A 27,798-nucleotide genomic window follows, 5' to 3' on the forward strand; every position below is an offset into this window, starting at 1 on the left:
CCGCCACCTCAGTTTCCACAGCCACCGCCTGCCATGAACCTCCATCGACTGGATTGGCAGCAATAGCAGCAGATATGTCCTCTGCTTATGATAATATTTTATTCTCTTGTTAATTGTGCTGTTTCTAGATGTGCATGTTATATTTAACTTCCTTTAGTAATGTTTTCTTCTGAAATGTTTAAGATAAAAAAGGTTTGGTTAACTTTGCTGCGTTTAAATGTGCATTCCGTAGTTGACCTCCTTTGCAATGTTCTGTTTTGAAATCTTTAAGATAATATTTTAATTTCCTGTTAATTACGTTGCTTTGAATGTATGCTTTATATTTGACTTTCTACAGTAATGTTTTATTCTAGATTGTTTTATTTGATGTTTTAATGCAGGATGTAAACAGCGTTCAGTCTTATCTTGAAAATGTAAAGTGGTATAGAAATGAAATGAGAACAACAACAACAATTTTAGAAATTTGTACAGGAACAATTTGAGGCAGGGAAGTATTTTTATCCCCTTATTGCATATGGAGATTCTCAAGGCCGTAACTCACCTAGAAAATTTGGTGCCAAGGTGAGATTTAAGCCACAGACTCCCCAGCCCATGGTCTTCATTCTTAACCCCTATGGTTTAGGCTTCCTTTTATTTGCTTTGGAAATTTGAAAAGGTTTTCAGAGTGGCTTTAAAAAAAAATGTTCTATGTCAGTATCTTTATCCCCAACAACAAAATTCACTCCCGGAGGACTCACTGCCCCACTGTTTCAATGCCTCTAAACATTTTTTTGGGAGGAACACTCCAGCTTTGTAAATTATAAATCTTCCCCCACTTCCGATTAATTCTCTTCCATGTCATATGCAAGAACATAATTCTGAGCAGGAGCAAAAACGCACAAGCCATCACATAAAGCGTTAATTCAGACCCTACATAGAAATGAGAATTGCCTGCGCATTTCTGCTAGATTGTCTGAAGCCCGGACACAGGCCTGATTTTAGACAGCAGGCCTTGTGATATCACTCACTGGTGCTTTTTGGGGGCCACCACAGGTGGACGGATTTAGCTGCAGTGTTAATTCAGTACAACCTGGTTAAGTTGAGAGAAATGATATTATCATCTATAAAAACAGTAGATAGAATTAGTGGTAGCGGCAATGCAGAGTTACCGTATTTTTCGCTCTATAGGACGCACCTAACCATAGGACGCACCTAGTTTTAGAGGGGGAGAACAAGAAAAAAAATTCTCCCCCTCTCTGTGCTGCGCCCCTTCAGCGAAGCGGCAGGAGAAACGGAGCCCTTTCCATTTCTCTTCCCGCTTCGCTGAAGGGGTGCTGCACAGCTCTCCTCTCCTTCAGTGAAGGCAACCCGAAGCCTCCGGAGCATAGCGGGACCTCCTGCTGCGCTCCAGAGGCTTCAGGCGACCTCCCCTCACTCTCTAGGCTTCAGTGAAGGCAACGCCAAGCCTCCGGAGCGCGGTGGGAGCGCTCCCACTGCGCTTCTGAGGCTTCGCGTTGCTATCGCTGAAGCCAAGGAGCCTGCATTCGCTCCATAAAATGCACACACATTTCCCCTTAATTTTTGGAGGGGAAAATGTGCGTCTTATAGAGCGAAAAATACGGTACGTCATTTTATGGCTTGTGTCTGTCCATTTTAAGCGCTGCATATAATTTCCAGAGGTTTTTAAGTTCTTTGCTACCATGGTCTTTTTTGCTTTTACTGCATATAATGCTCGGCAACATATTTACTGATTCATAGAATTTTAGGGCTTAAAGGGACCTTGGAGATCATGCAGTTGAGGTGCCCTACACAGTGCAGGAATCTTGGAAGTAATAGTGCCACTGTATTCTGCTCTGGTCAGACCTCACCTGGAGTACTGTGTCCAGTTCTGGGCACCACAGTTCAAGAAGGACACTGACAAACTGGAACGTGTCCAGAGGAGGGCAAGCAAAATGGTCAAAGGCCTGGAAACGATGCCTTATGAGGAACGGCTAAGGGAGCTGGGCATGTTTAGCCTGGAGAAGAGGAGGTTACGGGGTGATATGATAGCCATGTTCAAATATATAAAAAGATGTCACATAGAGGAGGGAGAAAGGTTGTTTTCTGCTGCTCCAGAGAAGCGGACACGGAGCAATGGATCCAAACTACAAGAAAGAAGATTCCACCTAAACATTAGGAAGAACTTCCTGACAGTAAGAGCTGTTCGACAGTGGAATTTGCTGCCAAGGAGTGTGGTGGAGTCTCCTTCTTTGGAGGTCTTTAAGCAGAGGCTTGACAACCATATGTCAGGAGTGCTCTGATGGTGTTTCCTGCTTGGCAGGGGGTTGGACTCGATGGCCCTTGTGGTCTCTTCCAACTCTATGATTCTATGATTCTATGGAACAACAGCATCCCCAGCAGAGGGCCATGGAGCTCCTGCTTAAATAGTTGCAGAAAAGCAGAACTTCCCATCGTCCTACTGTGATCGTATGTTGCACGCCAAACACCTCTTCCTCTTAGAACGTTCCTCCTAATGATTAACCAAAATCTGCCTCCTTGCTTTTCCTTCTCATTAGTGCTAGCCCTGCACTTCAGTGAAGCAGAAAACAAGCCTGCCCCACTTTCTATATGACAACTCCTCATATATTTGAAGAGAGCTATTATGTTACATATGTTCTACATCTTCTGTGTGCTCCATCAGTACGGATTTAATTTCTAAAGTCTTCTGAACCTCAGCTTTCAGATTTCACCAGGGACTGCAGCTCCTCTGGAGATACGAGTGTATATAACGAATTGATTCCCTTCCTCCTGTAAGACCTTGACTCCAGGAGGTCAATCAAGGCGTACTTCACACACAAGCAATTTCCTTTGCCTGAGATCCGCTTTACCTGAAACGTCACCGACTTGCAGCCTAATTGGTGGCCATGGGAGTTGCATAGTCCCTTAAAACCAACACAAATGCTAGCGTGGTAGCCGACTGCAAAGTTACAGCAGCTAATCATGTCACAGAGACCTTAGAAAGACATGTTCGGGAGGAGATTGTCAGCCTCCTTCAAGAAAATAACAAGGCAGCTATGGCGGGAAGTGGAGGATATTTATTTCTCTCAATAATGTGTCATCTTTGCCCTGCATTGAATAAAGCTAACAACCAGCAACCAAACAGCAGGAGGGCAGCATGAAAAAGACAAAACTGACCGAGGGAAGGCGGCAAGGCTTGCTCTTTACCCGTTAGTCCCGTTTTCTGGATAAGCTAAAGGGCACGTGCCAATTAATTCTCAGCAGGATCTCAACGATTGCTCTAAATCCAGGAATTAGAAGCTAAAGGCTAACTTTGAAATGGCAGAGGAGCACAGCAGTATACCATGAAACAATTCTTGATCCTCACCCTCAGAAGAGCATCACTTTACCATTCCACATTCCTTCCTTCCATGCTGACAGTTCCTAGGGTTGTATTATAGTATCAGAGCCATGCCCTTTCGTGCCTGTTCTTCTAAATATGTCACCGAGTGCCTCTCATGCCCCAAACTCCCAATTAGTGCTCTGAAATATCTTGTTTAAAAACATGTCCTGTCATTTCAAGTGCACTTTGGTGTACCCTTCACCTCTAAAAGACATAAGACCCCACTGGAATAACAATCAAAGACTAAAGAATTTACTTTGAGAGTATTTCATTTCCAGACATTTAAAAGGAGGTTTTGTACCTACAGTGAATTTATGGCAGCTCTCTAAAGGAAGTATATGTGGGAAATCACAGTCAGATATAACTAGCAAGCTTAGGGCTAGTTAATGCATGAAGGGGTTAAGATCATAGAGTTGTATTCTTAGACTCAGCTAGGTCATGCCCTTCACGCTCACCTGGAGGGAAGTTAAATTTCCTTCTTTGTCCACTCTTTTTCACCATGTGAACTCACCAAGTTACAAGCTCAGACAGCACGCTTAGAGCTATTTCAGAATATTTTGTATCCCAAGATTTCTGCCTGTGTTTACTTGTTGCTGCATGGAATATCACATGAATCTAACCTTTGAACTCTGTAAGTAAAGCATTTAAACTTACTAAACAGTGTGGTCTGTTGGCGAGAGGTGTAGAAATGGGGGAGCGCTGTCAGTGGACTAAATGGGATATTAAAAGGTCTAACAGCCTATATTCCCAATGCTTCACTGTCACTGCATATTTTGTGACTTTTAAACTCTGTTGGGGCTCTCTTACTGGAGAGTGCATTTAACCCTGCGCTTTGGATCTAGGGAGCCAGCCAATTCTTGTATTAATTACACCACATGGGTAATTTATATGTAATTTTCTCCTTACAGTAAGCAGGTGGTTGAGAAGTGGAATTTTGCACCACTCCTGAAAAGCTTCTGCAGTGCCCTACACATTACACGCCAAAAGAACTCCAGGTCATTTAAGATGGCTATCCTCCACCCCTACAGGAGAAAATACTGTGTGAATCATCAGTATGTGGGGAACTCTTTGCAGCAGTACCTGTTGGAACCACTTTTGCAAAGCCTCCCTGAGTACCAGGAGCTCACAAGCAGTGAGCTGGTTTGGATGAAATAACAGCCCACGGTTTACCAAGGCGAAGGAGCCTTGGAGGACCCTCAGGTTTATAGAGTCCCTTTTCCTTGCTCTCCGTCCACTCAATTACTGCAATCCCATCATCGCTGCCTAGCTTCCAGTAAGCTACAGTGCATGCTTCTCCTGCAACCTAGGACGGGAAATGAACAGGAAATCCTAGTTTCCATCCAGGTTTTCAGGACAACTACAAAGCATACTCTGCTGTTGGAATAATATGGCAAGTAGGCTTCTGCCACAGACCATGAACAGAGCCGCAACACAAAAGGGAACGTATCACAACGCATAAGAAGAAAGCGTATGCAAGCCTTTGGATCCTTTAAGACTTATTCACCTAGCACCAAACCATGATTAGGTATTTTTGGAACCATCACACCTTGTTTTCACGACAGCAAAACTGATGTTTGTTTGCATTGGGTTGACAGTATGAATCAAAGAAATAATACTTCTTTTTTGCTTACCACACTGAACTAGGATTGAAAGGTATCCCAGAAAAAGGATGAGAAGGTTAAAAAAACTCTATCCCTGGCAATTTAACCTAATGCATGCCTATTCATAGAATCATAGAATCATAGAGTTGGAAGAGACCACAAGGGCCATTGAGTCCAACCCCCCACTGGGTCTTACTCCTAGCTAAGCATGTAATAGGATTATAACAAGCATGCATTTTGCATCCCTATCCCTAACATTTGTGTTAAACCTCAATAAATGAAGCTGAGTACCAGTAAATTAGAGGCTTGGGAAACTGGTGTTAACACAGAGATTTCCCCCCTTATATTAAAGCTATTTGTACTGGGATAGCAGTGAACCAGCCTAGTTCCAGGAAGGCAACCATCTATTTTGAACTTTTGATGTTTAAAATAGAAATGTTAGCAGCATCTTTCGATTCACAGTGAAGTCTGCTTCTGGGGGACAAGTTGATTATTTCTGGCAATAAAGAGCACATGCTTGGCATGTAAAATGTCCACGGTTCAGCCACTGGCATCTCCAGGTAAGACTGGAAAAGACTCCTACCTGTGGTCCTGGAAAATGGCAGCCACTCAGCAGAGACAATATTTAGCAAAACGGACCAATGGACTGACATGATATAAGACAACTTTCTATGCTCTGAGCTGGCTTTAGTTAAGTCATTCTCTTTTAGCCTCAGTGCACCTCTATCACGTGGTGAGAAATATGTGTCTACATTATGGGACTTTCCAAGGATCAAAAGATAATTCATGTGAAGGTGCTTTGAACAATCTAAAGTTCTGCAGAAATAGCTATTGTGACTGTACTCTATCTTCTTCTATGCCCAAATCTTCTCCTGATCTGCCCACCAATATATCAAAGGGGGGAAGAGGAGGTTCAGTCCCCTTCAGAGGTTGTTTTCACCCTTTCGTTATTTGATTCGAACCTCCTACATCTCCTAAAACACTTTTGTAGTTCCGAGGCTCACTGTGGAGATCCAGCTGTGGAACGTGACTATGTTACCCGCATATCTGGACTATGGAGATCAGAAACATAAATAAAACCCAACTGATCTCCAAAATTAGGGAAGATTAAATATACCGCTAAGAATCATGAGGTTGTTCTTCACAGTTTGATGCATTCCAAGGGCTTTAAGGTTGCGCCTCGCCTCACAACTTGAAAAGTGTTCTGACCTTCCCAGTGGGCGAGAAGAGCAGTGTGAGTGGAAATGTCCATGTGTACGTTGTTTTCCCACCTGCCCAGATGAAATGTCCCTCTTCGTTCCTTATGGGAGCACAGTGGTTGCCATGGAAACCAGGAACCACATCGGACCTAACCATGTGGGGTGCCATTTGTCTGAAGCATCAGTTGGGTAAATTTAGTCAACCTTTGTTCTTGGAAGCAGCAGCTAAAAAAAGCGCACAACCCTGATACAATTCAGTGGAACGGATTAAGAAACAACAACTCAGACCCAGCTTACACTATAAAAAGCCCAGGCAAATAAAATGGCACCACAGCTAAAATGATTTTGGAATTGGTGCCAGGTGAGCATCAACCAAGAAGGCTCTCCTCAGTCACATCAAATGGAAACAGAGGGGGCAGATAACATGAGGAATGTTTTGGCAATGTGCGTGTAAGTGTAGCACGATGGACTCCTTTTCTTCAACCTTGATTCAGTAGGTTCAGTAGGTCTTTGAGATGGGGCCCAGTGAATGGTGTGTTGAGTACCTGGCAGAAACTGCAGAGTTGCTGAAGCCAAGAAGCTCTCCAGACCTCACCAATGGGAGACTGCTATGAATCCCATCTAAGACTGGGATGTAAAGGAATATATGTCTATCAGACCCTGTAGTCATCAAGTCCAAATCTTTACCTTGAAGCTGAACCCTCCAAATGAACCCCCATACCCAGCTCACTCCCCAGCAAGTCCTTGGGACCAAATTCAGGACAGCCGTCAAGGTGTGTCTGTGTGTGCCTGAATGTGTGGGGCATTCTAATATTTCAGACACCCTTGCACAGTTCGCAGGAATCCTTTGATGTCTGCTTAGAACAGGAAACCTGACTCTGACACATTCACAGTGCCTCAGGCTCAGGCTCAATATTTTAAAAATCCCGATATTTATAATCCAGGGCTCATTCTCAACTGTCTTGCCACTTCCGAAGGCTTTGTAGTCAAATTTAGAGCCTTTGTGAAGAGATAACATTCTTCAAGAGCTTAATAACTCACACAGTAATGCTACCCGTGAGGAAGTGCAACAGTAAATAACACTGCAATGGGGGCAGCTGCTCAGATTATTTGGTTAAGCCCCTGCCTTAGAGATTAATTGTTATTATTTTAGCTGTTTGAATGAGGAGTTCAGGGGAAAGTGGGAGAACAGCAGCATTAGTATGCAAAAGCCTATGGACTTGGCTGCATCCTAAAGAAATAAATAAAAGTCAAACTGCTCTGATTCATTATGACTTTAAACAACCACAACCACATACCATCGACAGACAGAACAGCACAACGAGAAAGTGTGCTGTTATTCAGTCTTCAGTTAACCAAGTGTTTAGTCATAGGAGCTAGTGTTACCTTGAACAAATCATTCAAGATGCACACTGGGATAGCTCAGTTGGTTAGAGCACAATGCTGATAACGCCAAGGTTGCAGGTTCGATCCCAGCATTGCAGGGGGTCCAACTCAACAGTTCTACGAATCTATGATACTTAATGGCTAGGTTGATAAATAGAACAGTATTTACAGATAGTGGCTTAATCCAAAGCTCTGTGACCCTTAGATGGGGTGGGGAAAATGGCTGTCCATGCATAAATGTAAACCCATTTCTGTATACATTATGCATATTTGAGGAGACATGTATAAGTCTTATGCATTTAGTTCTCCTGCTTTACTCTTTTGCATAATTTATTTGCCAACTTGGACGGCTTTAAACAAGGACTAGACAAAGAAGCGAGAAAACCGAGAGATCAAAAAAGTCTACACAGTGTCGGTTTGCTACATTAAAGTAAATAAGTTGTAATGAGGTATTTCATCTGCTACTTTTATCATTCCAGTACTGTATGAACAAGGCCAATCTCCAAATAAACTTATTTTGGCAATTATATTTAACAGGATTCCTTTTGCTTGCAAATTTCATCATCATTGCATTCCTCCAAGCTTTCCTCAGTCATTCTGTGAAGTGTTGGAGGGTCCTTATTCTAAATGCTTCTAAGATTATAGCAGAAAATGCCCATATGCTTATTTAGTATATCTTTCTAACCACGAGAACTAGAAATCTGCTGCCTTTTGAAAGCAATTGTTTTTAGAAAGCAATTCTAATACCACATTGTGGATCTTTTTTTGGCAGCTCCCAAAGAACTACTTTCCAGTGAAGAGTTGCTCATGAATCAGCCTCAGGTTTTTGGCCAAGTAAGCCAAAACTGCACACAAAAATTTGTGCAAGAAGGTTGGGAAAAGTCAATGACGAAAGAACCCTGAGCTGTAAGCTGCTTTTTAGGATGCTACAGTGTTTGATCAAAACCTAATCACGCAATTCAAACTGAGAGGGTTAAGGGCATTTCCAAGGCTATATTTACTTTCAGTGCACAGATTGTATTTTCTATGGAAGCAGAATTTGGATTTTTTGTTGTTGCAGTTTTCTGAAATTTATCTGATTGTAATATTTCTTTAAATATTTGCCAAAGTATTCCCATTCTTCTTTTACATCCGACTCATCCTGATTTCTTATCTTTGCAGTCAACACTGCTAGCTCCATGTATTCTATTAGCTTATTTTGCCAGTCTATTTTTGTGGAACTATTTTTGTCCTTCCACCTTTGGGCATAAATTATTCTGGCCACTGTTATTGTATAGAGGAAAAGACTAAGTACTTTCTTGGGTATTTCCCCCTCTACTATACTCAATAAGAACACCTCTGGTTTCTTGGGAAATGAGACACTGAGCATCTTTTTCAGTTTTGAGTATATCTTCTCCCGATACTCTTTGGCTTTTGTACAGCCCCACCACATGTGTATAAATGTCCCTTCAATCTCTTCACATTTCCAACATAAATTGGTTTCCTTTTTATACATATTTACAAATTTACTAGGGGCGAGGTACCATCTATATATAACCTTTTGTAGGTTCTCTTTTAGGGTATAGCATGCAGTTTATTGTGGTTTTCCAGTTTCCCCTAAGAGGCCTTATCGATGTTGTGTCCTAGGTCAATTGCCCGTTGGATCATAGAGGTATTTGTCATTTCTTCCTTAGTCTCCCCACTCTAATAAGATTTTATAAATTTTTGAAACTAATTTTTATTTGTGCCCAATAAGACTTTTTTGAGTACTGAGTTTTCCTCAGAAAATACTCTGTCTTTCCTGAATTTCTCATTTAATTGGAAATACTGGACCCAGTCTTTGATCCAGTTTTGTATGTCTTCTCTCTTTTTTAAGTTTGGTTTCCCTTATTTAAATTCTGTAATATCTTTATAGGTACCCCAATTTCCTTTAAAGGTCTTCTTTACTGATAGCGCTTCTATAGGTGATAACCATTGTGGTGTTTTCCTTTCTAAAAGGTCTTTATTCCTTATCCAAATGAATTTTGTTCATTCTCTGGGCATTAACCATATTCCCTAACAGGCCTTGGAAAATGTGCGTATCCTGGCAAGCTTTTCACCACTCCCAGCTGTTCCCCAGTCAGCAGCACAAGCGGGTGGGTCACAGCAAGAAGAAAGTGTTAAACCTTCGCTCCCCCTCCCCTGCCACCTCCTGTGAGGCTCTTAAACTTAGGATAAATCTTAATAGGAGCATGGGGAGATGGTAACTGTAGCCCATGACATCTGGAGGGCAGCATGATGGCTAACCTTGGAGTAGACAATATGGGGGTGAAATAAACTAATAGACCAAGGCAGGTTTGTCTATCCTTGGTTCCTATCCTAGGAGGTGAAAGGTTTCCTTACAGCGTTGTTAAAAATACACAAAAATTGCATTTTCTAATAATTGTTTTTTAAAAGCTATATTTGATATATCCATCGTCCACCTAAAGCAACTAAGACTAAAACTCTTTCTCTCTCTATATATTTAACTGTATTTAGCTGGCCCAAGACATTTTGGCACCTGACAAAAATGACACCTCTCTCCCCACCACGGAAGAATGTGGGAGTCAAGATCTACATCTCAAACAAGGGGAAGAAATTCAGGTCTGCAGGGGGATCTGCTGCGCCTGTGGATCCTGCCGCTTGAGGTGGTCCCTTCATCTTGCCTCATGGGTGGGCACACTGAATTTGACAGGAATTGCTTTTGCGGATTGCGCAGTAAAAGACTTGTCCAGGGAAATGCAATGTAATTAGGCAGAACAAGGACTACAATCAGCTCTGAGTTCTGCTCAGTTCACCAGCTAGTGGTGCCCTCCTCCACAGTCTACGTCAGCATCACTGCTCCCTTGTGTGCTTTTCTTTGCCCTCCAAGGCAGAGTAACATCCCTTTGGGCATCAGCACACAGGAAGAGGAATTACACGGGAACTTTTGTCACTCAGCCAGAGCCTGAAGAGAATGAAAGGGGAAGGAAGGGGAGAAGCCAAAAGGTGCCATTTGACAAGGTCAATAATACTAAGGACCAGTTCTTTAATATGGATGGGGGCATAACTTATGAGCAAGCGTGAGTCTTTACACAGACAATGGAGATGGTTGTTTTTAAGTGCTTTCCCTTGCCGTTCAGAGTAACACAGCCTCCCAAAGCAGTTCCTCCTACCTTTGTTTTCCAGCTTGAGTTCCTCTGCTAGTAAGCTGTCCTGTCTGTTGCCAAGTACAAATGCCAAGAATGAGAGGATCAGGGCATCCAGGATTCCAATGATGGCCAGAATGTAAGCCCAGCGGATTGAACAAGCCCCCAATGTGTACTTGTCTGTCTTTTCACCACACATCCGTTTCACCTCCTTTGCATCCCAGCCATCAGGATAAATCATACAGCCCAGGACAAGACAGGCAGCTGGGAAAAGAAAGAAAGAAAGAGGAATAAAGAGAATGACAGAACAATCACATGACTGAGGTTTATATCTCACAACTATTCTCATATTTAGTTATTAAAATGTCTCTACTTAGCGATGCAAAACTTCGTAACCTGCTTATGTCCAAGACAACCACAACATATCCACTGTGCAAAAAATTATGATGCTGCTCAGAAACTTGAAGTTTTATGAACTTTTTTGGGGGTCGGTGGGTGGGAAACCTGCACTTTTAACAACTTCTTTTGCTTTTTCTCAGACTTTTGGGGAAAAGTTGGGGCTGCAAGACAAGCAGGGAAGTTGATACATCCATTCGTAATGCAAAGCAAATTGACATACTGTAAATTTAAAATCTGTGGAGCAAATAAAGAGATCCACCTTATATCCAAATGGTATCTGTATTGTGCTAATGTAAGCTTTCAACCATATACAAAAACAACAACAAATATTATGAATCTCTGGTAAAACATCCATTTAACAAGTAGTCTTTTTCAAGTTCTTACTGATGAATGAAAGCTTCTAACTCCTTTGAGCAGTGGGGGTTTCTAATCAGAGTCCAACTTGAATGATGAAATGCCCTAAGATTTCCAGGATAGTTTTGTCTTGCAGTTCTTCCAACTTCATTAATCTTCTTCTATAAGAAAATTACTTCTGGTTTCCAACTCTCCTTCCGTATAGAAAACAAGCCGTCTGAAATGTCATTGGCCCAGGGAAAGACTTTCCTTTCTCTACCACTTGCCTCTTGATTCATGAACCATCAGTGGTCAAGAAGTGATGAACACGCATCCTAAAAGCATGTCATAGATTTGCCTCAAGTCACTTTGTACCTTGTTTGCTTAACTCTTCCCTGCTTTCTGTTTCCTTGCCAAACATAAGCAGACCAAACAGCTGAGAGTCAAGCCAGCTTCACTTGAACAAACTCACAGAGGTGATGCCTGACATTTCTGAAAGGCCTTTCCACAGCAATTCTAGCCTGTTATAATCTTGTCATCCACATTTTTGTCTCTTGCTATAATAATAATAATGATAACTTTATTATATATACCCTGCCCATCTGGCTGTGTCTTTCCCCAGCCATATCCTTTTTATGCCCAATGAAGACCTTCAGTGGTACCTCGGTTTACGAACTTAATCCATTCTAGAAGTCCGTTCTTAAACTGAAATTGTTCTTAAACTGAGGCGCGCTTTCCCTAATGAGACCTCCTGCCACCAGTGTCCTTCCACTGTTCAGCTTCCGTTTGTAGACCAAGGTAAAGTTCGCAAACTAGGACACTACTTCCGCTTTTGCGGAGTTCGTATACCGAATAGTTCATAAATAGGGCTGTTCTTAAACCTAGGTACCACTGTACTAGGAATTCCCCACAATTCCTGCATAAAAGGCGAAGCTTCTACTGGGCCACTTTCACAGACCTCACATCCAGCATAAAGAGCTGAAGTACAAGGTACTTCAACTCCTATATTTATTTTGTTGCTCATTGATGTTTAAATTATTAAAAATCCTAAATTAGTGCGGGGTGTTCTTCTTGCATAATTGTCATAACCACTGAAAGTGAACAGAGTAAGTCACACAGAACAAAAGACACACCTTTGCTTTGTATGTTAATTTGGTTTGCTTGGAAGAGTGAATAGATGTTAGGTATGAAAGTATAGTTAAGAAAATTCAGTGTTATTTTTCGGCAGCTGCTTACATTGTATGCCTTGAACACTGTAGAAATAATAATTCAGAAGCAATAATTAAGCTGAAATCATGTGGAAGAGAAAAGCAGGCGGTTGTCCACCTTACTTACAATTAAAATGAACTTACACGGTTTTTTGAAAACAAAATCTCAGTTACGTTGAAATTAACTCCATCTTCAGACTGCAGTACCAGGAAAAGGAGCCCCCATTAGTTTAATGCACTATTTAATAAATGTTATGAGAATTAGCAGTCTTCACATGCAAAAAATAAATTAAAAGCGAAGTACACATGTACACTCTTAAATAAGATTACCTAGGCACAGTTTTCATTTGGCATGCTAGGAAGCACAGGCGAGTATTTGAGAGGCAGTCCCAGCAAGGTTTCATTTTTCAGTTATATGATCATAAGATCTTTAAAGCAGAAGTGATACTTATTAAATCTACCTATCATTTTTATTTGAAAGGGTAGATTTTGACTTTTTAATCCTTCCCAGAGGACCAGGAAATTTTCTTTGCAAGCAATCTCATCCTTTTTTGCCTGACTGCCATTTTCACAGTTTGTTCACTGCTGCCATGGTTTAGTACAGAAAGAAGAGTAGGAGTGGCAGCTGTCAGTGAAAGGTGTGTCACACATCCACTATGGCAGGTGTATGTGCCTTTAAGATACACATCTCTAGCCCCCACTGCCCTCCTTTGAAGTGGGGATATCACATCTTTCCTGCTGATATTGGAGTCCATAAACTGAGCAATCATTTGCAATATCCTCCCTGTCACGGAAAACTGGGTAATTTCTGTGTTCATTGACACCATTCCCCCCCAACTTCCCAAAGCAAGATAATGCTACTTTCCTGTGTACATGCAAATCAGCCTAGGGATTTGATTTGGTGGATTTGATTTATTATATTTCTATGCTGCTTTTCAGTCAAATGAATCCCAAAGTGGCTTACGAACAATAAATAACAAAACCATCTGTGTATCTGAAGAAGTGTGCATGCACACAAAAGCTTATAGCAAGAACAAACTTAGTTGGTCTCTAAGGTGCTACTGAACATTTTTTTTAAAAAAAATTATATATATTTTGAGTGAGTCAGACCAACATGACTATGTACCTGAATCTAGTAACAAAACCATGATAGAACATAACAGAACATCACAAATACAGCATATATCATACAGAATAAATAACAAATTTTCAGCAAAACAATTGTAAACTATAAAGCACTGTTAACAGAGCAACAACTAAAACATAATCTAAACACCACAGTTAAAGCAAAAGTCATATTATATGGTGCATTTACAATCTATAAAGCAATATTAACAACATTAACAAAATAGCACACGAAAGATAAACTAAACACTGTTAAGTTCATACACACACTCTCCATACATGGGCAAAATACACATCTACATAATGCCCATGGCAGCAAGCAACTTCCTTCTGAAGGTTCCTCAGACTCGAGGGGGTACAGCAGAGGTGAAACCAACCACCCCCTGATGGCAAACAGAGTCTCTCTCCCCTCTCAGTTCTTCTTCTAGAAACAGCTCCCTTATGAAGGCTCCTAGGGATGCAGGTGGCGCTGTGGGTTAAAGCCTCAGCGCCTAGGACTTGCCGATCGAAAGGTCGGCGGTTCGAATCCCTGCGGCAGGGTGCGCTCGGTCCCAGCGCCTGCCAACCTAGCAGTTCGAAAGCACCTCCGGGTGCAAGTAGATAAATAGGGACCGCTTACCAGCGGGAAGGTAAACGACGTTTCCGTGTGCGGCTCTGGCTCGCCAGAGCAGCGATGTCACGCTGGCCACGTGACCCGGAAGTGTCTCCGGACAGCGCTGGCCCCTGGCCTCTTGAGTGAGATGGGCGCACAACCCCAGAGTCTGTCAAGACTGGCCCGTACGGGCAGGGGTACCTTTACCTTTACCTAGGGCTGGAGGCTGGGGCAAGGCAGGTGGAAAAAGCCATTACCTGCTGGCCAACATAGTTTCTGGCTAAACCCACTGGCTTTGTTTGCAGGCCCATGTGGACAAGATCTCTTCCGCTCTTCACACCTGTCCCCTCACTACTTGCCAAGCTGGCAAGAGGCAAAATGTCAACATTACTTTGCGGCTGCTTTGTCAAGCTATGAACAGCAGCTGATGAACATCAGTTGCTGCCACCGGGCCTTGATCCATTCTTGCCACAAGTGCAGAATATGGGCCACCAAGTTCTTCAGGCTAGGACACACAGGTGGTTGTTAAGCTGCACTCTAATAAAGACAAATTAGCCTGAGATACGGTTTTGTCTTGGCTTGCCAGCGGTTTCTCAGATAAGAGGACTTAGTTGAGGCTGTTAGCTGACAAAACACATCAATCCACTGAATTAAGGGGGGAAGTCTGAGACTTCAGCTCCGCAGACGGCGACACACAGAATGGCCCATGCAGAAACAGTCCCCGACACAAGAGTCTGAGGGCCTCTAGGCTGTCAGTATTTTGTGGTAAAGATTCAAGGACGTACCGTTTGCACAATTCAAGCAGTTTAAAGAGCTGCTTGTGAAACAAATCCATTAAAAAAACACACGGAGAGACTTTTTGTGGTTTGGAAAGTACAGTGGTACCTCGGGTTACAGATGCTTCAGGTTACAGACTCCGCTAACCCAGAAATAGTACCTCAGGTTAAGAACTTTGCTTCAGGATGAGAACAGAAATCGTGCGGCGGCATGGCGGCAGCAGCAGGAGGCACCGTTAGCTAAAGTGGTACCTCAAGTTAAGAACAGTTTCAGGTTAAGAACGGACCTCCAGAACAAATTAAGTTCTTAACCCGAGGTACCACTGTAATGGAGAAATGCATTGAAAAGTGTAGGATGGACAAATGATTAATGGGTACACCCTGAATGCAGGATGAATGCTCATTGTCACAGAACCAGCCCATAAGCAGATCAGAACCAATTCTGGGCCTACAAGAAGGAAGTTGTTCATAATATAAAATTGCCACAAATCCAGTCTGGGGGAAAACACACCCAAAAAGTAAAAAATGGAATACACAGGCATCAATCAGATGCTGTGAAGAAAGGGGATGGCGAGGAAGCAATCTTGTGTAGGTTCAAGAAGAGTTTTTGTAAAGCAGGTGATACATGAAATTATTCCCCTCATTAATACACTTTGATTCCAAGTTCTTGAGAGAAGGCCTGCCAGGTTGCAGGGCAGATGGCATAGCAGTGACATATACAACAGCAGACATCTGGCAGACAGGTGTTAGATTTTGTATCTGGTGGCTGGCCAGCAACTCAAACCTGTCTGAGTGGAAATGAAGGTAACTGGAAGGAAGAAGGTGTTTAGCAGGCAGAAAAACAGAACAGAAGAGCGGAACACACTGCCTGTCTATTTTTTCTCACCAAAAGATCAGAAATAGGACCACAGTCCCTAGCGGCACCTTCTGTGTTGAGAATCAGCCTCAAGAGTTTTTCTGCAGCAAGGAACTTTCAGTGAGCAGATGTATTATTGCTCCATAATACATCTGCTCATCTGTTCAGCTGCCAGTTTGGCATCATGCGTTTCTGGTATCGCTTTAGCTTGGCTTCCCTCTCTTCGACGTTAATGATGTAGCTCTCAAGTGGAAAACATTAATTTTTTTATCAGTGGTTTAGAGACGACGTAAATAGAAAGTTCTAGGGATGGGCAAATTTGTCAATTTAAGTTTCTCTCAGTTTCTTGTTTTTTTCCAGCCTCAAGCTCTGTCCTCTGCATTTCAAAATTATTCATTGTTTTAAAAAAACAAAATAACTCCAGATGAAAATTCACATGGATTTTTGAATGTGCTTTTCTACTGTTGTGCAATTTACATACACATTTTTTTAAAAAAGCAAACATATTTTTGCAGGCAATTTCTCCTAACACAATGAATTTGTGCACACTGTTTCCACTCTTATAAGCAATGTATGCTTTTCTGTTCATATTTTTGGACTGGAGAACTGCATCACCAAATGCAGAGAGGTGCGAATTTTTAAGGACCAACCACAGCTGCGTGGTGGTTACTGTTTTGATTTGGGGCATGCAAATTAAGTAACGTTAGTAAGCTTCCATTAAAATGTGAACTGAATGGATTTATTCCCCATCCCCACTTTGTACAGCTTTCTCATAAAACTTTCCATAGTATAAAAAAGTGTCCCCCTCCCTCCTTAGGTCCACACCACAAACTAGCTTTTTGTAAACAGCTTTGAGGTCTGTTTCTGCCCCGCCCCATCATACAATATATGGATTTTATGAAACAAAGGAATGGTCCAGTGAAGTAGAACTATTTACTGCCCTGATATTTTATGAGAGGGCAGTACATAAATACTTTTATAAATAAATAAATATATAAAATATACTATTACTGATAGGATAGATGGACAGAGCAGAAATCTCGTGACAGGCAGGACACTATTATGGCACAGAGGAAGAGCGGAGAAGCTTGTGGGTATCCCCAACGATATGAGAACTCCTCTGCTTTAGTAGTTCAGTGGGGGAACAATTCAGCATATGAATAATTATTGTTAAGTGCAGCTGGTTTTTATGGGAGACGGTAAGCAGCTTTGCAGAGGAAGCTCCTCAAAAAGAGGGAATACAGTGGTGCCCCGCAAGACGAATGCCTCGCAAGACGGAAAACTCGCTAGACGAAAGAGTTTTCCGTTTTGGAGGTGCTTCGCAAAACGAATTTCCTATGGGCTTGCTTCGCAAGACGAAAATGTCTTGCGAATTCCTGCGGGTTTTCCCCCCCTTCCCCCCCTTTTTCTAAGCCACTAAGCCGCTTATCCGCTAAGCTGATAAGCCGCTAAAAGCCGCTAAAAGTGCTAATGGCGCTAATCCGCTAATAGGGTTGCTTCGCAAGATGAAAAAACTGCTAGACGAAGAGACTCGCAGAACGGATTCTTTTCGTCTTGCGAGGCACCACTGTACATTATTAAATGAAATAGAAAAAATGAAAATCAATTCAAATACTGACTTAGGGAGGGATGAAGAATGGCTCTGCTTGTCACTAGTGATATTACCGGCAATATCCAACAGGTACCCATGATTTCCATTATTTCCATGATTTCAGGTTACCCAGAACAATTGCCATTGTTAGACATAAACTTGATGGGAAGAAAATTGGAAATTTCTTACGAGACAGATACTGTGACTTGAGTGTTGGGGAAATGACCTGACCCTCTAGCAGAGGTGGTGTCTGGAAGGAAAGAACAACTAGATCTGCTACAAATCTATTGTACTAAAAGTGAGCATTTGGAAATTGCTTTTCAACTAGCTGTGACGCAGGATGATGCCACTCTCTGTCAGGAGTCCAGGTTCCCAGCTTGATAACACAGTAAGTGTAGCTAATTAAAAAGGAGGATTTATTGCAAAAACAAACAGCGGACGGCTCTAACAAAGCCTCTGGCATCATCACTCAAGATGACCCTTCTGAAGATCCCTTACGGCATGGCCAGAAGCAATTGAACTTACGAACCTTACTTCTCTTGTTTTGCTTCCTGTCTTGCAACCCTCCCATTCGCCAACTCCTTGGACTTGGTGGATTAGCCCCCACCTCTTTTCTGACATGCTATCTCTGAGTTCTTTTGCGCCTGATTGTGCTTCAGGCGAGCTTTGACTGCGTTCTAGCCTGCTCTCAGCTACTGCCTTATCAGCTTCCCTGTCAAGGTCAGGAAGAGCCAAATTCTGCAGCTGCTGGCTCCTCCTCCCCCCGCCGCCTGACTATCATCAAAATCTCTCTGTTCCTGGGTCTTTTCTGCAGTTGGCTGCAAACCTTCTCTTGGAGCTGGCTTATTCATGACACTCACCTCTGGCCATTTTTTTTTGGGGGGGGGGTTTAACTTAATGCTCTGGGTTGGGATGTAAAGTAGGCAAGTAGTGAGAAAATATTTTGAAAAAGGGAGTCATTTGCAGAATGGAAAAAAAATACACATTAAATAGATAATTAAAAGGTCACTGTAAAGAACAGAGGGAACAACTTGACTATTCACATTCAAAGAACAACAATGTTTCATTTCTCTAAACCTCACCACCATTGTTTATATTTTCGTAGGAGAGTCACAGGGCAATGGTGGGGGTGGAGCCAGGGAGAAAGGGAATCCCCCCCCCAAGAAATAGAAGTCATGGCACTGCCCTCATCTCAAGACATCTTTAGACCAGTCCAGTTTCCTGGCTTTGGGGACCATCTTGGCTGGCCTGTTCATGGAGGAGAAGAGCGTAGAGCATCTTTATTTGTAGCCCTCCGGCCCCAGTACCCATGGTCATTGCTGTACCCCTCTCACTGTACTCCTGCTCAGCATGACTTGTGTGCTGGAAGAGCTGGTTGTTGAAAGCTTCAGTAGTGTGGTGGCCTTGTGAAATGAATGTGTTGACCAAGGTGGCATGGTGTGGGAGAAGAAAGCTATATTGCGTTGGTGTCATGTGAACAACTGGATTGGATTGATCTTTATTACGGCCATTGGCCCGTTACACGACAGTTTCCCATACCAACATATTATACTTAAACCTCCGAATTTAAAATCACCAAAACTTACAAAAGACAAACAGTAACCAAAGCAAAACAAAAACAAAAACCACACCATACATTACAATAAATTTGTAACCTATACATCGCCCTCTGCTCATAAATTAATCAAGGATATCAATGGTGATATCGCCTAAAACATAGATCATGGTTTAAAACAATGGTGATAGCACCTAAAACATAGGTCATGGTTTAAAGGGGTTATCCGAATCACACAGGAGACCGTTTCTCTTCTTTAGGGATAGGACGCTGATCAGGAATCTGGCAACCATGAGTGATTTTAGGGGGTCATCATCAATTAGTAGATATCTCAGTTTGGCTTCAATCGTATCATCAGCAATTCCCTTAAGATATTGAGCAAGAAACTTGCTCCTGGACAACTTTTTAAACTGCACAGAGCTTGGTCTGATGTCTTGAGGAGCATGCGCCCCACATCTGAATGTTCTGAGATAAGAGTGCCAGGTGCACTGGGTTACCACAGCAATACTGTACCAGCAAAGTCGAGTGTATGGCTTGTTGAGTTATTCACCCTCCCATTGGTTCAGGAAATACACCTACACATAGTAAAGGTAAAGGGACCCCTGACCATTAGGTCCAGTCATGACGGACTCTGGGGTTGCGGCACTCATCTCGCTTTATTGGCCAAGGGAGCCAGCGTACAGCTTCCGGGTCATGTGGTCAGCATGACTAAGCCGCTTCTGGCGAACCAGAGCAGCTCACAGAAACGCCGTTTACCTTCCCGCCGGAGCGGTACCTATTTATCTACTTGCACTTTTACGTGCTTTTGAACTACTAGGTTGGCAGGAGCAGGGACCGAGCAATGGGAGCTCACCCCGTCATGGGGATTCGAACCGCCGACCTTCTGATGAGCAAGTCCTAGGTTCTGTGGTTTAACCCACAGCGCCACCCCCCATACCTACACATAGAGACAGGTATAATAGTCTCTGGGGCATTGCTTTCATTCGTTTTGCTTTCATCCCTTTCATTTTCATTCATTTCCTGATGCTGTCCTGCCTGTGTCAGGCTCAGACTCTGAACACGTAAGAGTTGGGGGAAGAGGCTGTGGGTTTTACACAGCAGCATTAGCTAGCATGCTGATAGTGTTAGTGGATCTCTCTGTGCATGTGTCTCTTTACTTCAAAGAGCATAAAAAACTGTATATAGCAGATAGCAGTGTTTTGCTTTGTCTTGTGTCTGGAGACAATAAACACTTTGCCACTTTGAACTGTGTGGGAAAGGAGTTTTCCCCTTAACCCGGGACTCTGGAAGGAGGTGCCTGCTGGGAGCAGGAAATCTCTGAAGATTTTCCTGGGGCACTACATTCTCTGCTGATACATCACACGGGTTGAGGTGTGGCAAATAATCACTTGACTTCCACAAGTCAGCAACATACTGGTTTTCAGCAAAGCTGCTCCACGCTCCATTCTTTGCACTCGGAGTAGGCAGGATTGGACTCTTTACTGAGAGAGGCATCCAAAATATCTTATGTTGTTGTTTAGTCGTTTAGTCATGTCTGACTCTTCGTGACCCCCTGGACCAGAGCACGCCGGGCACTCCTGTCTTCCACTGCCTCCCGCAGTTTGGTCAAACTCATGCTGGTAGCTTCGAGAACACTGTCCAACCATCTCGCCCTCCGTCGTCCCCTTCTCCTTCTGCCCTCCATCTTTCCCAACATCAGGGTCTTTTCCAGGGAGTCTTCTCTTCTCATGAGGTGGCCAAAGTATTGGAGCCTCAGCTTCAGGATCTGTCCTTCCAGTGCGCACTCAGGGCTGATTTCCTTCAGAATGGATCGGTTTGATCTTCTTGCAGTCCATGGGACTCTCAAGAGTCTCCTCCAGCACCATAATTCAAAAGCATCAATTCTTTGGCGATCAGCCTTCTTTACGGTCCAGCTCTCACTTCCATACATCACTACTGGGAAAACCATAGCTTTTACTATACGGACCTTTGTTGGCAAAAAATACCTTATAACACAAAATAAATTATTTCCATCTGTTGGCCAGGGGTCAAGATCCAAAGGACCACATGGAGTCAAGATAGCCCTCATGTAGCCCCATCAGAAGCCACCCCACAGGAAAAGCACAAGGAGTAACAGTTCAAAGAGAAACCCGTCTCCCACATCTTAAAAATATTTTAAAATGTGGGTTTCTCTGAAGCTCAGCCAAGTTGTTATTTATTACATTATCAGCTTAACATTTTTCATTTTAGCAGCTGTCTACTTGATAACTACCTGATAAACCTATATGCCAAAAGTTTACTGCATCTGCATTAAGAAATCAGCCTGGGGAGTTCCTGTTTATGCTGGACTGATTTTTTTGAATCCTTTGACAAGAAATAATTTGACTGTGTTAAACTCTTTGCATCCCAACAACAAACAACTGCTCTGGTGGGCGGACTGCAGAAAAGTGCAAAGGATAATTCAGAAAAAGAGAGAAAGAAGCGGCTAAAGGGACCAACTGTTGGTTGCAAAGGGGAGTACCAAGGGGTTTAATAACCCCTTTATTAAAACATATATTTTAAGATAGAAAGAACTGTTGAAATAAAGCCTTCTTAGTACGCCCCAAAGGAGACAGAGATATAATAAATAAAAATAATGTTTGTGGTGGAGGGAGGAAACCACGACATTTTTTTGCAAAGTAGCCTTATGTATGACAAAGAGCAGGTACGTTTTGTGTAACAAAGCAATATTTTTCCACACTCCCTCATGCATCAGAGGGGCACACATTAGTCTTACTGGTCTGTGCTGCCTGTCATGTGCTGTTCTTCACTTATCTCATCTACGGCTCTTCCTGATCTTTTTAACAGTTCCATTAAGTAGAAAAGGAGAGGAAGGGACAATAGGCCCTCGAGGATCCTCCACTAGGCCGTCACTTCATCCACTCTGACATTCAACAGTGACATTTCCCTGCCTTTCAGAAAGCAGATGCCTCGCCAAACCCGGCAGCGGGGAGAGTATCAGCGACAGTCGCGTCCCCCTCACTGAGGACGCGGGTTATGAATAACGGCAGTAGCAATGGCAGAGGCTGAGTCAAGGGAGAAAATCTTCAGAATTTCCAGATCCTTACTGAAAGAGAGAGGGAAGGCCGTTTCACACAACCGGTTTTGGAGAGGGAAGCCACCGCTAGGCAGATTCCTCTTGAGAAAACCTGATTTCCCACACAAATAGGGCTGCAAATGCTGGCGTGAGAGGTGCCAACACACTCAAGACATACGTACGTGGGCACCACCACCAAGAAGGCCCTCAGCTTCACCTCGGATGGTGGGAGAACCTGTAGGAGGCCCTCCATTGGAGATCTAAGTGGGTGGGACACATGGAGATGGGCAATCTTATGAAGTAAAGGTAAAGGTACCCCTGCCCGTATGGGCCAGTCTTGCCAGACTCTAGGGTTGTGCGCTCATTTCACTCTATAGGCCGGGAGCCAGTGCTGTCCGCAGACACTTCTGGGTCACGTGGCCAGCGTGACGAAGCTGCTCCGGCGAACCGGCACCAGAGCAGCACACATAACGCCGTTTACCTTCCCGCTGGTAAGCGGTCCCTATTTATCTACTTGCACCCAGAGGTGCTTTCGAACTGCTAGGTTGGCAGGCGCTGGGACCGAACGACGGGAGCGCACCCCGCCGCGGGGATTCGAACCATGCGATCGGCAAGTCCTAGGCGCTGAGGTTTTACCCACAGCGCCACCCGCGTCCATCTTATGAAGTACCCTGGTCCAAAGCCACAAAGGGCTTTTAACCAGCCATTTTTTGGGACCGGGTGCCGGTGCATTAAGCACGGCACAGGTATAATAAGATAATAAAACCTAGTTCCAGTCAGTATAGTGCTCTCTGTTACGGAAGATAAGTTACTCTGCAGCAGAATGCAGGCTTAGCTGCAAGGTATGGCATGCCTGGGGAGACTGGGGCTCTCACATCAGACAGAGTAAGGGCAGAATGTGCCCACTACATTAAAAGGGTGATTGGATTTATTATGTCTGGGTTTGCCTTCCACCTATGGTTGCTATTTAACAAAAACAACAAGAATGTAATATAGAGCTTGGCCCTCAGAGAAGCTTCAGTGTATGAGAGCTGCCAACACTGGTTTGACATTGTTCCACTGTGTTACCTAGGGCTAGTTCACACATGCAATACAAACGTCATTTGATTTCTCATCACTTGACTACGTAGCCGTTGGTGGTTGGAAGCAGGGGACATGTGAATCATGTCTAGGATGATGTGAAAACTTCATTTGTAGACTTTGATCTGCGATTGCTTACTCACACATCCAAGCGAGCTGTGATGCATGTGTGAAGCAGTCAATAGTCTACAGGACTTTCTGTTATCCAGTTTGTCACATTTCTACACCATTAACTCGTTGTGTTTCTTTACACATAACACCAAGCCTAACTATGGCTTGGTGGAAACGCACAGGCTCATGCAATGGAGATGAATTCCACTTTGCTCCTCCACCAGACCAACTGATGCATCGCTGTGAGCTAAGCCATGGTTTGTCTTCTGAACCTGGGATCACGGTTTGTCTTGTTCCACACAAACAACTAGAAGTTAACGAAGAATTACAGATCTTGGGTTTACAGTTCGTGATTTGTCTAGAGTCAGGTTCGGCTGATACGCCAAGTCAAATCATGGTTCAGTTTCCAGCAGAAGAATCTGATTGCACAGTGGAAAATATTAACCTCATTGTTCCTTAACGTAGGCTAACATAAGAGGAACCTGTCAGGGAACTGCCATCAGCTCAGAGGCGAGAGGTGGAAGGGCAGGTGGGGTTACAGGGAGCCTCCAAAGATCGTGAGAAGCAGCTCTTCCTCCACGGAGGAGGGAAGCCACGCCTCCAGTGGGGAAGGCATGCAGGGCTCGGAGGATGCAAGGGAGAGCCACAGCACCGAGTCTGAGCAAAGCAGGGGGGGGAGGCAGGTCCCCCTTTGCCCACGCCCTCTCTGCGCAGTCGGTTTACGCGCAGAGAGGGGAGGCGTCGGCTGGGGGTCAAGAAACTACTCTGCTGGGGAAAGTTTAAGGACCGCCCACTCCCAGATTCTGCTAGTGACTGAGCAAGACATGGAATTGAGACGTTCTGCACTGTGAATGTTTTTGCACCGATAATAAAAGCCTTTGAGAAGACCAGTGGGGGTCTTGTCTGTTTGCTCTCGAGCAACCACGCCGGCACACATAACAGAACCATTCCCGATTTAGCAGCACAATAAAGAGAACTGAGTCCATTGTGGAAGTATCTTCTCTTTGATAAGCACAAAATACAGCTGCAGTCTCCTATTAGAAGATGTTGCCAAATTGAGTTAATTGCTTAAGAGGCATCTTTGATGTCACACTAGGCTTGGCGGGAACAACTTTCTCTCACCTGTTTTGTGGGTCTGAATTTGCAAACATCTCTTAACAGCTTCAAGCCGCTGACAATGCGTTAGATTTATCAGTGCAATTTTATGGCCTACGTAGATAAAGTTGTACAGATCTGCAAATTAATGGTCCTTTGAAACCACCACCCCAGCTTCACGCACAGCTGCAAGGACCATTAAGTAATCCCGTTGCAATAAATGGTTGTGTATGCTTGGCTACCCCAGACTGTACTTCACTGCGTGACACCCTTGCGCCTCCTGTAAGCTTAGCTGGAACACCGGATAGCAGGTTTGGTCTCTAAATATATATACTTATCTATAAGGCTGCTCTACTGGAGCTGGGAACGGCCATTCAAAGAAAAATGGCACCACATGAAAAATGGACATGAAAGAGGGGGAATTTTTTGAAACTTTTATATATCCTCCACTGAAAAAATGCTGGGGTACATTTTCACTTGGGTGTTTGTACAGATTGGATGGGAAAGAAAAACACAACAGGCGTGCATAGGGGTAAAATTCTGCCCAAGCCACCTTATTAAAGGTGTCTGTGTCTTGGTTTGCTGCTGGTTCTTCAGGCCTTGTTCATTTTGTAATGTCCCCTCCTACGGGACAAAGCAGGTCCCGTCTTTTCTCTGTCCTTCCTCTTCAAAGCATTTGTCCACTGCAGCAAAATGTGTCAGCAGTCAATGATGGCACTTAACAGTACTTTTTTCCCTTTAAAAAGTAGGCATTCTTAAATTCCAGCTGTGCTAAATAGAATAATCCTACTGCTCTATCAAATGCAATGAATACAGAGGTAGCAGATATTTGGTAGTTGCTGTGTTTACAGCAGTTCTCGAGTAAGGTGTAATTACAATCATCTGAAAAATGATTTGGGGCTGTATTCTGCTTTGCTGCCTCTTGCTTTCTGGAATCATCTTTTTTTTTAAAAATCCACTGTTCTTTAGCATATAATGAATTATTGCAATGCTTCCATGCTGCCAGGGGGAGGGGGAGAACAAAAGAAAAGAAATTGGGCCATTTGAAGTTTTTGTAAATTTGATTGCTTCTACCTGCAGAACATATATTTGTCTCTTAGATTTTATAAATTTTCATTTTCCCGGTATGATGTATTGAATTTCAGTCCCACACAATTTTTCTCTTTTCATGGACTTTGGAGAAGGCATGCTTGATTTACAATGGAAGGAAGAAGAGAAAAAGAATATAAATCCACATAGATGTTTGACTAGAATGCAGCAACTTCCATCAGCCAAAGGATGCTTCATGCCACTTTAATTGAAACATGTCCATTTCTCATCAAAGTTCCTCATTCACAGAGGGAGCACAATGCCTTGTCTTGAGCTGACAAAACCTATAAATAGTTCACAACCGAACCCCCCAGTTCTTATCACATATTCTTTCTCTCAGCTAACCAAATGTCACAGATTGCATCTTCCTCCCTGGTTCCTTCTTTTTCTTAAGCCTTTCAGTTTTTAGAAACCTAGCTGAACAGAATAGATTTTAAGGGGGTTTCTCCTGCAATTCAGCAGATTATGCTTCTAATTAGACAATGGAGTGGTTTTAAATCAAGGGTAATAAAGGAAGCTTTCAGATTACGTTCTGGGGAGCCCCGGAGTTTACTGGGAACTTTTCAGTGGTTCTTCAGTGTAGTGGTTGTAATGGCAGATAAGCTCCAATGATTGACAGTTTGTGCCTCCAATAAAGATCCATCTTTGCAATGCGTAGCCATAGGAGAGCATGGGTGTGCTCTTGGTTGAACTGTCACTTTAAAAAAAGCAATAAGGAGGCCCAAAAGACCTGAGCAGCACCCAGGTCTGCACCTAGGACCCAGAATCCTGTAGAAAACACTGGGATTCCATGGCACTCCTCTGCAAATGAATCGGTGTGGAAATGTCTCCCTGAAAGCACAACGTTTCAAAAACGCTGCTCTATAATCTGGTCTCTACAGCTCCATCAGGTAATGGGACTTTCAAATGGTTTGACTTCACCCCCAAAGGCACACTCCTCCATTGCTCCCCGAGACAGACAGGTGCTAACAAGGATGATCTGTGTGTTTTTCTGGACTGATTTTGCAGCATAGAAGCCAGTGTAGATTATAAATGGATCCATCATCTAAACATGCTAGAACTATGTTGTTGTTATTGAATGAAACCTGCTTTTGCTCTGAATCTGAGAGAAGCTCTGCATTTATGCTTACAGATTTTAAAAAAAGAAAAAGATGGATGCAATAGGCAATGGCATGTCTGCACTGGAAATTAACTGAATTGAGAAAGGCTATGCAGAGTTCACAGAAATTGAGAAGAGCCAAAGGAGCACTGTATGGGAGAGGCCAAGAAAACAACGGGGGCATTCATGATGTGTGATCAGTGGGTATTATGAAAACAGGGTAATGATTGTGGCTTTGCTATCTTTTGGGTAGACTCCCTGTTCCACACAGATACTTAGAAAATGAGGAAACGTGCAAAGTAAAAATTAAGCTGCAGACAATGGAGCGTAGTTTCACTTCCATTCTGCTAGGAAAAAACTCACTGGTTTTCTGTGGGAAGAGGTACAGGTTATAGGGAGATATTTGTTTCTGATTTCAAATATGTATAAATATCTGGTCTTAGCTAACGATGCCACTACATAATTAGAACTGTTTGCCTTTGAACAATGAATAATCTTCGGCAGGAAAATATGTAACTAAAAGCAATGTGAATGATGCTGTACCCTATGTCTCAAACAATGGGTCACAGTGGAGTAAAAATTTTAGTTACAGTCATTACCAACACACTACACCCCTAATATGCCATTAAAAAAAAACAACTGTTGCCAAGATTGTTTCAAAAAAAATGTTAAGGTTATATTGGACACTTTATCAAGTATCTATTTTCAGTTCATAAAAAGTTAGTTATGACTGCGGTATTATGTTTATTGTAAACAACAAAAAGAGATCTAACTAGGATGCTTTCTAGCTCAGCTTTTCTTCAATATGCTAGCAAAGAGTGTGCAATCTGATTTTTATTGAAAGACTTTTATTATATTGATCTTATATATGTGAAGGCTGGAGCATTCAAATGTGTGAACCCCCATATACATTTAATGAGCTCTTTCTGAAATCTACCTGAATCTGCCTTTAAAAGCCGCCTCCATGAATGACTTTTCACAATAATCCTACGGAAATGTGTTGCGTTATCCAATTGCTCTGCAGAATCAACGTTTTCCTTAGCTTGTTACAATCATTAGTTTTGTACCATCCACAACAGGCAAATGATATAATGATATAATATTTCCACAGGGCTTAGCACTCTGTATATTACTACTATCTTGTTGTAAAAAAGGATTTAGAAAT

General features: G+C 43.0%; 1 protein-coding gene across 1 annotated transcript in view; it reads right to left on the reverse strand.

The window, feature by feature from the left end:
- LHFPL3 (LHFPL tetraspan subfamily member 3) overlaps window positions 1–27,798 on the reverse strand; it is a gene marked incomplete at its 5' end in the record, with an annotated part of 272,549 nt that overhangs the window by 79,146 nt on the left and 165,605 nt on the right. Inside the window, one exon of the mRNA XM_083699674.1 lies at window positions 10,697–10,933. Within this exon, the coding sequence (XP_083555800.1) occupies window positions 10,697–10,933 (237 nt within the window). The remainder of the gene's footprint in view (window positions 1–10,696; window positions 10,934–27,798) is intronic.

Source organism: Podarcis gaigeae (genome assembly GCF_964106915.1).
Source record: "Podarcis gaigeae genome assembly, chromosome: 10".
NCBI classification, from domain to species: domain Eukaryota; kingdom Metazoa; phylum Chordata; class Lepidosauria; order Squamata; family Lacertidae; genus Podarcis; species Podarcis gaigeae.